Source organism: Pavona decussata, unplaced genomic scaffold, assembly GCF_977016875.1.
Source record: "Pavona decussata unplaced genomic scaffold, jaPavDecu1.1 SCAFFOLD_276, whole genome shotgun sequence".
In the NCBI taxonomy this organism is placed as follows: domain Eukaryota; kingdom Metazoa; phylum Cnidaria; class Anthozoa; order Scleractinia; family Agariciidae; genus Pavona; species Pavona decussata.
This window is the reverse complement of record NW_028145678.1, coordinates 82,501-96,931: the sequence shown is the minus strand read 5'-3', so window position 1 is coordinate 96,931 and position 14,431 is coordinate 82,501. Positions and strand designations below refer to the sequence as shown.

The 14,431-nt window shown below is 39.6% G+C and overlaps 2 protein-coding genes and 1 pseudogene across 2 annotated transcripts in view; 2 read left to right on the top strand and 1 right to left on the bottom strand.

Moving 5' to 3' along the window:
- Positions 1 to 89: 89 nt before the first annotated feature.
- LOC146455390 (tolloid-like protein 2) lies at positions 90 to 6,941 on the bottom strand. Its single transcript, XM_085094376.1, has 5 exons — positions 6,735 to 6,941; positions 5,959 to 5,997; positions 4,753 to 5,127; positions 2,684 to 3,040; positions 90 to 2,064 (listed from the first exon to the last, which is right to left on the bottom strand). Exons 1-5 carry the CDS (start codon positions 6,754 to 6,756, stop codon positions 1,817 to 1,819), a joined length of 1,041 nt encoding a protein of 346 aa, XP_084950502.1. The 5' UTR covers positions 6,757 to 6,941; the 3' UTR covers positions 90 to 1,816.
- Positions 309 to 991, top strand: LOC146455391 (uncharacterized; annotated as a pseudogene).
- Positions 6,942 to 12,251: 5,310 nt separating the features above from the next.
- The window catches only part of LOC146455389 (uncharacterized), a 13,876-nt gene continuing 11,696 nt past the window's right edge, over positions 12,252 to 14,431 (top strand). The window contains exon 1 of the mRNA XM_085094349.1: positions 12,252 to 12,390. Within this exon, the coding sequence (XP_084950475.1) occupies positions 12,342 to 12,390 (49 nt within the window). The 5' untranslated portion in view covers positions 12,252 to 12,341. The remainder of the gene's footprint in view (positions 12,391 to 14,431) is intronic.

Sequence of the window (14,431 nt, the reverse complement as noted above, 5' to 3'; positions counted from 1 at the left end):
CTACCTCAAATTTATATACATCTCCGAAATTCATGTTATATCCGTTTGATTGCCACCTGAAATTTGCTCATTAGTGATAAATCATAATATCTATTGTACATCGTCTTTTTTTATTATCCTCCAAATCCAATACATCGTTTCAGAAAACACTGAAAACAACCTCGACTTATTAGTACATATGTTTATGTAATCTTTGACCAAATTTCCAGTTATTTGAGGCTACTATTTTATAATTAATAATGCTTTAGAAATACACAGGCAATTAAAAACTAGCGATATAATGTTCCGACGTTTCACTTTTAACAACTATGCTGGATCGTGCCCACCGGTTATCCTCGTCATGGATTTCTTTTTCGGACGAGTGTGAACGCTTGAAGTCTGTGTTTTCACGCCTAAAGTACCCTCTACACCTCATCAACTCCACCATTAACACCTTTATCAACTCGAGAGTTGCTGACCAGCAGACACCGCAGGCCTCGCCGGTAATGGAAAATGACGTGGTCATGGGCTCCTGACCCGAGTGATTATTCCTTTTAAGGATCAAGTTTCCGCTGACATTGTTAAGACTCAGTTGAAAGACCTTAGTCTCCCTTAGTCTTAAGCTCCAAACCACAATCCAACCCGTATTTGTCAGTCGCAAAATTGGCTAAGACCTCCAAGAATTTGAGTCCAAACCACAGCTAGTTAACCAACAATGTGTAGTTTACCGTTTTCAATGTAACCTGTGCGATACAGGTAGCTATGTTGGTTATACTCGTGGTCATCTCGTGCGCGCGTTGTTGGCCACAACAGCACTTCATCCTCTGTGCGGGAACATTATGATAACGATCACGCGAGCGCAGTCCCTGAAGACCTCTTTAGTTGTTTCAAAGTACTGAAAAAATGCAGGAACAAATTTGATTGTTTAATTAACGAAATGCTGTACATCAAACAATTAAGACCACGCTTGAATGTAGAAACAGATTCGATCCGCGCCAAAGTATTTATTTAAATTACCCCATTAATGCAAATCTAAGATCTTACCCCGTTGAACTCGCTTGTATTATTCATTCCTTGAGAATGGAGTCATGACGTCGCTGAAACGTCGGAACATTATATCGCTAGTTTTTACTTACTATTTTATGCCTGTTACAACATTGATAACCTGACAACTAATTAATTGTACACGTGTTCCCTGCATAGAAAGCGACGGGATGAAACCTGAAACATTTAAGGGGGAATATTATAGTCATCATCCAGATTCGCCAAAATTAGGAACAACGTTATATGAGGCACTATCGAACGGTCAAACCGAAGTCAATGAGATTACTGTTGCACACAACGATTAGTTACGGTGAATATCTGTTCCAAAGGAAAATTGAGATTTCACCTTAGACTTTCAATTCGTGACATGTCTAAACTAATTCCTCTTCGTTTAGAAGGGAGAAAAGAAATAAAGTTAAGAATAAGAAATAAGATGAGGAAATAACGGGTATGGAATTCTGTTCTCTAGGATTTTTCGCGACTTTAAAATTCATCTGAAGATTTCCGAACAGATCAAACTGTATTAGCCCATCTTGGTAACACTCGATACACTCTTGGTATATTTTCTTGGTGGGTGCTCCCGAATGGTATGCTTATCATCTTAGCATATATAAAACTTTTTAACGGTATCGACAGGTAAGCCAACGATCGATGGCAACAACTTGCTATTTTATGTCATCTTGGGCCTTTGGTCCGGTCCAGGCCACTCTCGACTGCTCAGACTACAATTTTCTGGAGTATAACAAAACTGTAATAAAAATGGCTGTTTCTGGATCGATCTCCAGGTAAGCGATTATGTTTTCTTAATCTGTTGAGTAGTAGGACGATAAACAGGCAAGTTAGCTTCGTTTGGTGGTTCTGCGTCAGACATGTGAGTGGTGCTGAAGTGATCATCATCATTCAGTAGCGACATCTGCATTCTTGGATGAGAAACACTCGAGGAAGATCTACGCCGAAACATGAACACAATGGCGCCAACAAAAACGCTCACGAGCGCGATTCCAAATGCACAGGGAAGAACAATCAGGTAGAGTTTGACATCTACAAAAAAAAAAAAAAAAAAAATACAAAGAAATAATCGGGGTTGGTATAAGGTAAAGGTAAAGTTTCTCTTTACCCCCCCCCACCCCCCGTAGGATGTTACTACAGCACAAGGTTGACACCCCCTCCCCTAAGAAGAGGAACCTGAGTGGAGTGGGTTTTATAATTTCGAACCACCAACCTCCATGCTTACTTAAGCGACGTACCGCAACCTACAAACAAAGGTTTGTCAAAATAGAACCGAAGTTTTGAAATAGAGTGATATTTTATAATGAGGATTATGAGGATTTCACGTGAATCTTTGATGTACCCATTTCTTCAATTTTTCCTTAGTTGTGCCATGAACCTGTCCTTCCTCTTTCTCTCTTTCGCCCCCACCCTCCCTCCCCCCACCCCCACCTCGAAATGACTGATACTGAGATTACTATGGCAAAAACTTAGCTACAAGATGCAAAGCTATCACATGGGATTTAAGAAAAATAAAATACTTCGCAGGAATATTAAAGCCCTAAGCTGAAACATTGTCCCAAGAAGGAATTGTTACCAGAAGAAGGAAGCATCGATAATAATTATCACATTTCATTCCAAGACATATCTTAATGTATCCTTTATTCCCTACCTTTGGAAACAGTAGCCTTGAAACCTATGCTGTCTTCGTAACGATTTTCAACAGCCGACACAAACTCTAACGTGGCGCTGTTTCCAGAGGTGTACACTGCTCGTGGTAGTCCGGAATATTGCCGACCGCACAGTCTGTCTAACAATTCACTCTCAGTCGAAAGCCCATCTCGCACTATCAGCGCGTCGTTCTGGCACTTGGAAGAATGATCTGAAATATCAAACTTCGCAAAATCGATTTTGATGCGAAACCCCGAAGGGGCAATCACTGACCACTTGAAGTAAGAATTTCTTGGGTATTTACCAGGAAAGTTTGGACTGGTAATTTCTGCACTTGAGGTCTTTCGTAAGTCGATTGCTGCAACAAAAGAACACAGGGCTATCAGCAAGAACATACCCGAAACCCCACCCACTCCTCCCCGCGCGCGCGCCTGAAAGACCTGTAAACAGCTTGTAAAGAGGGTCCTTGGTGGCGATCCTCAAGCAGCGCATCTCGTTCCTCTCACTGACTTTTCTTGCTAGGACGCCAAATTTTGTTACAAATGTCGGTAAAATACTGTCCACTGTGACTAAAACGCTCCAAGCAACCGGCAAGCATAGATCTTCTCAGTAAGCTTTCATTGCCAGAAATTGAAGTGCCAGGTTTGCAAGGTGTCATGGTACCAGAACTTGCCCCTGGCCACAAAGGAGCAGGGGTTGCTTGGGAATGCTAGCACTTGTCCTGTTGAACTGTGTGTAACCAATTTCCTACCATGCTCTGGTAAGCTACGTAACGTTATGGCAGAAACTTAACCCTTAGGTGGAATTCTCAATTTTAAGAATTCTCCCTAGGCAAATTAAACATCGTTGGCTTATATTACATAGCTACAATTAGAAAACATTATCAGTTTTATCAGTTCGGTACTCTGCGATTCAAACCCGTGAAGACTTTGACTATACTTTGATACGTCAATTTTTGAGGCCAGCTGGCCATCGACTGAGAACTTAAACCATAGGATATGTAAGCGCGGACCATACGGAGCCACTTGGTGACTTTTTTCCCTTATTTTTTTCCTTCAAATAACAAAGGTGTTTACGGTTTTCGGATTGTTAGAGTAACATTTGGTCATCAATAAAACTTTTCACCCGTAGCATAAACATTTGTTAGCAGTTATCCAGACCGTACAGTATATTGTTGCCCTCCTGCTTGAGTCTTCGCACGGTTCCCATGATCAGCCAACCAATATAATCATTCGTGCAAAGGTTGCGATACTACTCGAACGTCGGTTTCAATGAATCGTTATTTTTCGCATCGTAGCGAAAATTGAAATTGTTACTTCTACGTAAAAATAAGACCTACAGTCAGTCTACGGCACGCATGACCGGTATTTCTGAGAATGAAATGAACATTCGAATTCCTCTCTCTAATGTCTGGCGTTTGAATGGAATCTTAAAGATTTCTCTGGAAATCTTTCCGAAAAAGACGCATTAATTGAAAAAAAAAAAAATGTCAGAATACTTGGGAAACAATTGATTTTTTTGAAATACTTAATGCTGTAATGTAAAAAAAAATTAATTGCCTTATACCGTTAATAAACTAGGGAAATTTCTACGGGAACTCTAAAATCTCGCTAGCTATGTTCAAACTGAAGTGACAATTTTAAAACTCCGTTCAAAATAATAAATAATTAAAATAATAATAATACTAATACTAATAATAATAATAATAATAATAATAATAATAATAATAATAATAATAATAATAATAATAATAATAATAATAATAATAATAATAATAAAAGAAAACCGGTCACACGTGATGCAGATTGACTGTATTAAATCAGTATCGCGCAGGTAACAAGAATGATTTGTTACCTCTCGAATTTCATTACTTAATAGCAAAATTATTTTCCTGAGTAGACTGCGCAAAGATCGGATTTCATTTTCCAAAACCACTCGCTAATTATACATTTCAACCTTGCTGGATTGAAAAAAAAAAATCCGGGGGGAGAAATGCATAATTAGCATGATTAGAAATGCATAATGATTGCATTACTGGACTTCGCTTATTGAATACACAATCATACTTACTGTGTTCAAATGGTAAGGTAGAGTAAAAAGCAGTAAACCAACTTTTTGAATCGCCTTTTGATAAAATAAATTTGACAAACAGCGAACTCTTGTTAGTGGCGATCGGTTCTGGCCTTCTGCTCTGGCAGTAGGTTTTCCAGGGCGGGTCCGTTGGGCCATCTTTGAGCTCTATGCGGGTATCTTCGTCCGTGCAATAATTGTCAGGGTAGCTCGCAGTGGAACTGGCGATATTGTATGAGTCAAAATAAAATATTATCCGTAGATTCTGAGGAACACTAATTTTCCATGCACACTTGCCAAGTTCACCTTGAGCTTGATCTGGACTGGCTAGCTGGCCTTTTGATCCTGTAAGAAGTGCAGGTGAAGCAACACAACCTGGAAACATAGGGTACAAAATGACTTATATTAAAGCTAATATTACAGTAAAGATCTAGCTAACAAGTTTTCTAGATGCTGTTTCATTTGTCCTGGCCAACGGCGGATAAAAGAGGAAGTTGTTTTGCAACCTCTCGCTGGTGCCAGGGGCACTCAACAGATCGTTTCGTTAAATTATCTGTTCGGAAGGGTTAGGCCCTTTATTCCCTACAATTTTCTTAGGGAAATTTTCACCTCGAACGTTCGTGATATGGGAAATTTAAGGCCTTGTGTTTTCGGATTGATAAAAATGTGGTTTAAGGTACCGAAGAAAGGTCAGCTAAGATTTTCGGAAAGGAAATAAGACCTAAGATTCGATAACGTTTTCGGGAAATGGACAATATGCCCTAGAAATTTCGAAAAGACTCAAGTTCCCCTAGAATGACCGAACAGATAAAAATATTATAGCGCAGCCTAAAATGAACCTACAGAGCTTTAAAAGCACTCCAGATAGCCTAAAATAGCGTTTCAAAGGATTTGAGAGAAAACTGTCGTTGGGTGTCCCTGTGGTGCGTGGAGCTCTCTTTCGTTTGACTCAGAGAGAGGACAATAGATAGTGTGACAAATTGAAAGGGGTATCTGACCGACATTACTGCCCGAAACAAATAAACCTCATGATAAATGATATCAATAAAGCAAACCACAGGCATTTTCTTCCTTATGGGACCCTGGGATGGACAAGAACCTTTTGCTCTCGCGTGGGGATAAAACAGCTTTTCAAAACTGAATATTTAGTTTAAGCGGGTCGGGTCTTAACTATAACAACGCAAATATTAAAAAAGCGGTACATACCTCCTAAGGCAACCCCAGTAGCAGCAGACAACAAGAGCACTGAAGAACAAAAATGAAAGGCGCATTAAATGAAAGGTACGACTGAAGGCCGGCTTAGTCACGCACCACCAGCTGTCAAATGTTCCTATATGCAAATTACAGAACAGGATATAACAAACAAAATGGAATCTTCGATCCTCAAATATTTCAAGCTTCTCAATCACGAAACAAACGAACAAAACAAAAAATTCGATTCTTCTTCATATAAGGACTTTCAAAAATTCCTTAAACGGTGGACACAAGACACAGACAAGCATTTACGAACCCAACAAGCTGCATCTCTGATTTAACATTCATTCGCGGTTGTCTGTTTCATTAATATTCCCGGTCACGCTACTTTGGAATTTGGAATATTACTTTCTTGTGAGGGAATTGAAAGGATTTAGTATCAGTTATTCGAACTAAACAGGAACTGGCAACATAACAAACCAGCACAGCAGCAATCTATATTATATTAAGCTGTCGATCGCCTCTAATCTTCCTTTAGCGGGCAAGATTGTCGATTGTGCATGTATTGCAACAACTAACGGTTAACAGTAGTTTTTTAACATTTATTCTTTCCCAAGAATGTCACATGAAAGGAACAAGATCAATCAAAACTTTACTTCAAATGTACCTAATGAATACAAAGATGAAAAACAGAACCAACAATGTTAAAAGCTTTCGTCGTGGAAGCTGTGAACAAAACTCGAAAGCTCCCATCGACCCGATACTGTCAGACTACAGTTAGTACTTACCCGCCGCCAAAATCGTCATCATAATAAAAAATATTTCAGCCTCTAAACATATACCTCCGCAGGAACTGATGCAACAAGTGATTTGCAAACGACCAGATTACCCCTCACGTCTAACGCAGTTTATTTTACCATTTGTAGCTGGAGATCCGGACGGACGGTGTTTTTCGATAGTCGATCGGCTTGCCCGATTAGGTGTTTGTAACGGGTAGGGACCTGGGACCAAACAACACAGGCAAGCTTTTGTTATTGGACTACGGCAGCAGCTTATGACCCTAAGCTCCTGACTACGGTGCAAACCTATCCAGTCCGAGTTGAAGTGGAAAGAAACGCTAGTGAAACCGTAGACAGCATGAAGCACACCCCACCACGTCCGACTGTACGGTATCGCCGGCACCCGCAGCCTGCCTGGGATGGATTGTAACTTACGCGTGAGTTGGAGAGCTGTCAGAACTCATCCACAGCCCAGGACAGAGAGCGTGACACGTGACCTGCCAATTGATAAAGCCTTGTTTTTGATAATAAGACAATAACGCTATCATAAACTTTTCTGTACATAATTTTTTTAATAACAACTAAAAGTAATGGTAAAATTTAAAGTGTGCTACGATCACTGGCCTGTGTTATTCTGGCACAGACAATCTTCCGGCTCTTCCCGATATTTCTCCTATTTATTGGGATGTTTTTTAAGGAACAAAATATTGACGGCAGACTGATCCCAACGGCGGAGGTGACGAGCTTGATAGAACAAACAACAAAGGCTAGAATAACTGAAATACATTTGTAAATTTTTTTTAAACATCCTGCAAATGTATTTCAGTTATTCTAGCCTTTGTTGTTTATTCTCTCAAGCTCGTCACCTCCGCCGTTGGGATCAGTCTGCCGTCAATATTTTGTATTTGAAATAATTTGCTGATCCAGGTCTACAAGTGATCCGGCACCACTCATTGGTTTGTCGCTGTGGAATTGCAGATTGTATTGTTTTTTAAGGGGCTTGTTCAACTTCAAACTTTGACTTCAACTTTATTAAATTCTGAAACCTTAGTTATTATGTGACAATAGCAACATGTGGAGAACTTTTTCTGGGACTGGAGGAAGGAATGACATCCGAGGGGGGGGGGGGGGGGCACTTGGGTATAGGGGTGCCGCTGGAGGTTTGAAACCTTGACCCTGTTTAGGACGAAAATAACCTTAAATACCTACCCTCTGTAGGACAATGCCCTCCATTTTAAGACCCCATTTAGGACAAAAGACAACATCTAGCTCCTGTGTTACACAAGTGTTTATTGGCAATAGTAGATAACATTTAGGCCCGCTGTCACTTACCGGACGTGATGTTTCACGCATTGAAACGCGAATACCAATCACAACAGATAAAAAAATACACTTCCTAGAAGTGATGGCGAAAAATCGCAAAATTTCGCATTAAAACTCAATTGACGTGAAGCATTGTTCACTAAAATAAATGCAGAGTAACGTCTCTGATTTCGGATCGCCAAATACTCGACGACAGTCTTGCAACCATACCCTTCTAGAACGGGTCCAGGACAGACTCGCTTGAAATTGTATACCCTGTTCAGGGCAGAGGGGCCAAACTAACCATACCCTATCCAGCGGCACGTCCCCGTATAGCCCATATAGGGGAGTACACCCCGGGGGGATGACGGAGGGGTGGGCTGTAACCTAAATTAAAAGAAGAAGCATAAGCATAAGAAGCCACGTTGCAATAAGCGCCGGTCACCCTCGGGGTCAGAAAAGGATGCCAGTTTATACGGGGCGCAACCAACAAATGTAAGGAGCCAAAGCGATCATGACTTGAGTTTGGCGAGAACATTTGCACATGTCGGTTGAAAGTCAAATTGCATTATAGACGGCATGACTGATCCTTACCGGGCAGTTAATAATGTGAAAGGAAGTTGGATATGTAAACTTAAGTTCTTCGGGGGCTACAAGAATAAAATGAGTAATACGTTACAGGCCCGAAATGTGAAGTAAAGGAAGCTGATAGGTTAATAGCTAGATAGATCAAATATCATCGATGCCGCTTGTCGCGTCTTTATACTAAGTGGAGCAAGTTTTGAAAGTCATATTCCCATGGACAACTAATTAAGGCCGCATCAGGATAGTCAGGAGCGTCATGGGCATAGCATAGTCTTATGCAACTGTGATCGGAAAGACTTGAAAGTCCGTTGTCTTTTATGGCCCTCCTTTACTTCAGAGGCGAACCCGAAAATTGAATTAAATCTCAAGACAATACTTGCCGAATCATGCATATTCACCGCCATCATCGCCACAAGGTTAAAGGGGAAGTGTCACGAAAATTTTATGCCATTTCAAAACCTAAAAATGTTTGTCTGACAACAGACAGAAACAAAAAATAATTGTCTAGTTTTGTTTATAATTATCACCCCAGTGTTATAAAACTGTCGATTAGTGCCCCTGGCCAGAAAAAGAGTAGGTCGCAATGGATTAAAACTTGAAAAATATTAGGCTAATGTTTTTCAAGTTTTCGCATTTTTGTTTCAAAAATGCGCTAAAACAGAGTACGAGTTGTTCCTGTCAAGAATTGGGTTCATTTCTCCACTCTCGTTGTTCTAGAACTATTTTGTAGCAAAGTGAAGGTCTTATTTCACCATTTTTAACCGAAACAGGTCAAAAACCTCATGATACTTCCCCTTTAAGGTCATCATCATCGTCATCATCATCATCATCATCATCATCATCCTCCAGCCGCATTCGCAGACGGCCACATTGCAGGCTATATTATTTCTTGATCTATTTAAGAATGGATCTGGTAAATTTCTTAAACACTACGATAAAGACCACGTGGACGCTGTCCCTGATGACCTCCTCAGTTGCTTCAAAGCGTTGAAAAAATGCAGGACTAAACTTGACTGTTTAATTAACGAAATGCTGTATATCAAGCAATTAAGACCGCGTTTGAATGTACAAACAGATTCAATCCGTGCTAAAGTCTTTGTCTAGCTCAGCTTCCTTTGTGTAAACTTCCACGACTTGAACTCCTTTTGAACTCGCTTTCATTCTTTCTTTGATAATGGCCTCAAAAGGTCGCCGAAACGTCGGGACTTTATATCGTTAGTTTTTACTTGTTTATGTATATGAATTTATACTGTACGGGATAATTGTATTGCGGAAACGATACTCTTGAGCTAGAGGAATCAAGAATCCTCGGCAATTTCGTTTGCCTTAAATTACTCTTTACCACAGTGTATGGAATCAATGACTTTCAGTTAAACTACTTGTACATATCAGAAGCTAGATTTGCCGCAAACTATATATCCAGCGAAAACAAAACTCAGTATCACACAAACGAAAAAAGAAAAAAAAAAAAAAAAAAAAAAAAAAAAAAAAAAATAATAATAATAATAATAAAAAAAAAGCCCCTCGGGGGTCCAAAAGGGGGCGAACGGAAAAAATTTATTTCCGAAGGTCCGAAGCATCTCAATGTTCAGGAATCCTAAGACTTTGAACCTGATTGGCTAATGACGCGCGTGCGCTCCATCGGTCTGGATTTTCCATCCGGATCCCCGTGCGTACCTCTCTCGAGTGAAAGTCTTTTTTACCTATCTCGTTGCTAAGTTATACGTTTACACGTTACAAGTTTGACTTCAGGTTCCCGTGACCGACAAATTTCGCGCGCTTTTTCTCTCGGGATTCAAGCTGGTTTCCTCATTTGCTGATGTACTCACAGCCTGCATAGCTGGTGGTATTGTAGGCTAGAAGCCAGCGGCGAGGCATCACTACGCCGTTTAAGAATCCTTAGCGAGAAAAATCTCTTGTTTGCTTTCTTAGTAATGTTTTCAATATGGGAATTTTACTTAAGGTTTGAACTAAGAATTACACCTAGTAGTTTATAATTAGGAACGCCCTCAATAGCGTTGTTACCGATGACAATAGGATTAGTTATCAAATTATGGTTATGCATAAAGTTTATTGTCATTTCTTTGCATTTGATTGGGTCAGTTAATCTCATTCCATGATCGTTAGAAAAACTGTAAATGTCATTGGCGGCACAACTAAGTAGCGAAGTACCATTCCTCAGGGACACCCAACGACAGTTTTCTCTCATGCAGATCATTTGAAAAGCTATTTTAGGTTGTCTGGAGTGCCTTTAAGACTCTGTAGGTTCATTTTAGGCCGCGCTATAATATTTTTATCTGTTCGGTCATTCTAGGGGAACTTGAGTCTTTTCGAAATTACTAGGGCATCTTTGTCCATTTCCCGAAAATCTTATAGTCTTATTTCCTTTCCGAAAATCTTAGCTGACCTTTTTCCGGCACCCGAAACGACATTTTTATCAATCCGAAAACGCTAGGCCTTAAATTTCCCATATCACGAAAGTTCGGAGTGAAAATTCCCTTCAGAAAATTGTAGGGGATTAAGGGCCTTCCGAACAGGTAATTTACCGAAACGATCAGTTGAGTGCCCCTGATTCCTTGGAATGATCTCTAGTGGCGTAATATCATCCACAAACTTGTACGTATGTGCCAGGATCGAAGTAGGTTATTCGTTATAATGGTAAACAACTTCGTGCCCTATGGGATTCCTCGTTGGGTGCTTTCCATTCCGAGATCGTAGATCCGATCTTAACAGCCTGTGTTCTGTTAGACAGTCGGAAATCCAATTGACCAGTACAGGGTGAACGTCTAGTAACTTCAACTCATTGATTAGAGCCTCGTGATTGAAATCTCTTGTTGTTTCTGTTGTTTTGTCATGGTCTCAGTTGAAAGCCTAGATTGACTTAATTTAATAGAGATGGTTGGAATACTGTTGTTGTTGTATTCCACCAGTAGCTCCCAGCGCGAGGTAAACAATCACTTTACCCCGGAAAAAATCACGGGAAATCACCCGAGGTAAGCTATCTCGGGTTTTATTTTTCCCAGGTGAAAAGTGTTTGAAATTAAGGTCTCAACATCTAGGGTTGTCGCGCAAAAACTTGATTTTTAATCGCGTGATGGTAATTTTGGACCAGGGGTGGAGAAGAATCGGCTGACGACTGGCTTGTATCGGGCCAAGATCAAGAGTTGAAAAGATATACATTATCCCTTAGACAGAGACTACCGTTCTTCGTGATAATAACGGTTCCTGCATGGAAAAAATTAATTATTTATAAATAGGATGCACTGCTAAAGGTGATTCAAAATCAGATGAACTTAGCAAAAATCATGAATTCAAAAGGTCTTCAGAATCTTTTGACCTGTGAACCTCGACATCGTCTTGGCACACAGAGGCCGCAGAATTACTTTAGACAAGACGCGCTGCTTAAAAAATTAGTTTCACAACAGGTATGTGAAATCGACCGAAAATCAGCGTACACAAGTCTATACAGAAATCTCGCCCATATCACTTGTGCGGTACATTCCATTGTCGAAATCCAGTCCACGCTTTACCGAGATTTTCCATTTAGCGAATCCTTTTGTTTGGTGACATAAAACATGGCCAATAATTTTGTCTGATCTGTGTCGCTGTCTGGAAGCTTGTTTCGTAATAGCTGCATGTACACAGTCGAGTCAGGCGCTTGGCTTTGGATTTCACAACATAAACATGCTTTCATCATGAGACGTACCGCTGACGTAAGACTCGCACAGAATGCTTCGTTTTGAAAGCTGCATTCCCTTCCTTACGATATTTATTGGAGGTAAGACACTGAAGAATTATGATGTACAGATAAGAGTATAATTTTAGTTGGCCTCCAGTTGCATGAGGTATTTCTACCTTCCTCTCGCGTGTAGGAAAACAGGACGACTGCTCTCCCTAATGGCGATAACCTTGTTAGACCATCGGTGCCAGTTAGTTTTGATTTTACGATATGGCAAGGGGACAGAAAAATCATATCGTTAAATCGGGATGTCATTGTAAACGAACTCCCGATTTATAAATAACTTTTGCCGGGACACAGAATGTTGATCGTTAAATCGGGAATATGATATCATTAGATCGACGATCGTAAAATCGGGGTTCCACTGTAATGAGTTAAACGAGCCGCAGAGCCAATAGGGAGTTTAAGAAACGATTGATGGCAACGGTAACGAGAACGTCATTTAAAAATATAACTTCTCGTTTTTGTAACTCTTTCGCAGTCATTTAAATTTGTTTAACTGTTTTTTAAAATAATTTTATTGCCTTACAGAACACAAAATATAATATTACAATGCCAGATACTACTTGGTTGACTATGCTTACAATACTTTACTTACAATGTTGACACTAATAGTGTTTACAACAAATTACAATGAAAAGAAAAAACAATAAGATGGTACAAAAGGGAAGAAAACGAAACAGATAACAACACGTGTCACTTACACAGACCTTACTCAAAAAATTGTGCAAGATGAAGAGTTTTAAAAGACAAAAAAAAATTCATTAGGTTGATTACGGAAAGCATTACTATGTGAGAGCGAAGATAAAGAGCAGATTGCTGTGAGAAGCTCATTGCTGACAGCGTATGTACGGGATGGTTGGCAGAGTTTGAAGATATTGAAAGATAGCTGCAATTGCTTCAGAAGAAGTCAGAAGAAGTGATGCTATCAATCAGTAGATATATATTCTGCAAGGGGTTCCCATTTCTCCATATCGCCGCTTTTTGTTTCCAACTCGAGTCTTGATTTCAGAAAGCGTAGATAATGGTCAAAGTTAGGGGACGTTTCTTTAGATTTGGCTAGCTAGATATGACGTCGAGCTAGAAGAAGGCAATAATTAATTTGAAGTGCAAATTTTGACGTATCCAGCTTCAGACCAAATGCTGTAATGTTTAATAGGGTGGAGGGTTCGGGAGTTAGGTTTATACTATGCAGTCATTCTGATACTCTTTTCCAAAAGTTAGATGTTTCGTGGCATGTCCAGAAGAGATGCATTAATGACTCTGAGCCTTCTTGACAGAAAGTGCAATTATTATTTGCCTTAAGCTCAATTTTATATAGAAAGTCATTGGTTGCTAGACGTCTGTGTAAAAATTTAAACTGGAATTCGATCAGTTTGGTACTCCTGGTGCATCGTGATGTCAAAAGGTATGCTGAGCTCCAGTCGAGATTTTCATTTATTGAGTAGTTACAATCTAGAAGCCATTTCATTTGGCTGTTTTTTGGCACTTCGCCTTTGATTCTTGTTATTTTGTATACAAGTGAGCTTACTTTTTTAGTCGCTAAAAGCTTATTGCAAAAAGGTTTGTACTCCTTACTATTATCATGATAATCCACTTCTTTACGGAGGGTCTTTACAGCCGATATTATCCCGAAGAATTTAAGAGGAGAAACACTAAAGCTGTATTTTAATTGAAATTCATTCAAAGAGAGAAAGTTGCTGCTTTCTGGTTTTTGCAAATGTTTCACTTTTAAAATTCCTTTTGCACATATTGGTTTGTTTGCTATTCTAATTAGGGAGTTGTGCCATAGGTTTTGTTCTTGAAACTGCACCTGGGATTTTATTTGTTGTTCAAAGTTGATCTCCGCCCAGACCTCCAAAATTTCTTTGAGAAATGCATCTGTAGCTTTAATAGACGTTGTGGTGTCTTTAACATTGAGATTGCCAGCAAAAACAATTTCATTACCATAATGTTTTAGAGCCAGATCAAAAAATATTTTCCATTTTGCGTTATTGATAGTATCCAGGTATTTCTTGATCCATGTTGTTTTTAGAGCTTTGTTGAAAGAAATAAGATCAATCATCCTTAGGCCTCCATC

Excerpts from the sequence above, each read along its gene's own strand:
- LOC146455390 (XM_085094376.1), bottom strand. The coding sequence starts at position 6,756 with ATGATGACGATTTTGGCGGCGG. Across the intron at positions 5,998-6,734 it reads GATGACGATTTTGGCGGCGG|TGCTCTTGTTGTCTGCTGCT; the intron begins GTAAGTACTAAC and ends TTTGTTCTTCAG. Across the intron at positions 2,065-2,683 it reads CAAGGCTACTGTTTCCAAAG|ATGTCAAACTCTACCTGATT; the intron begins GTAGGGAATAAA and ends TTTTTTTTGTAG.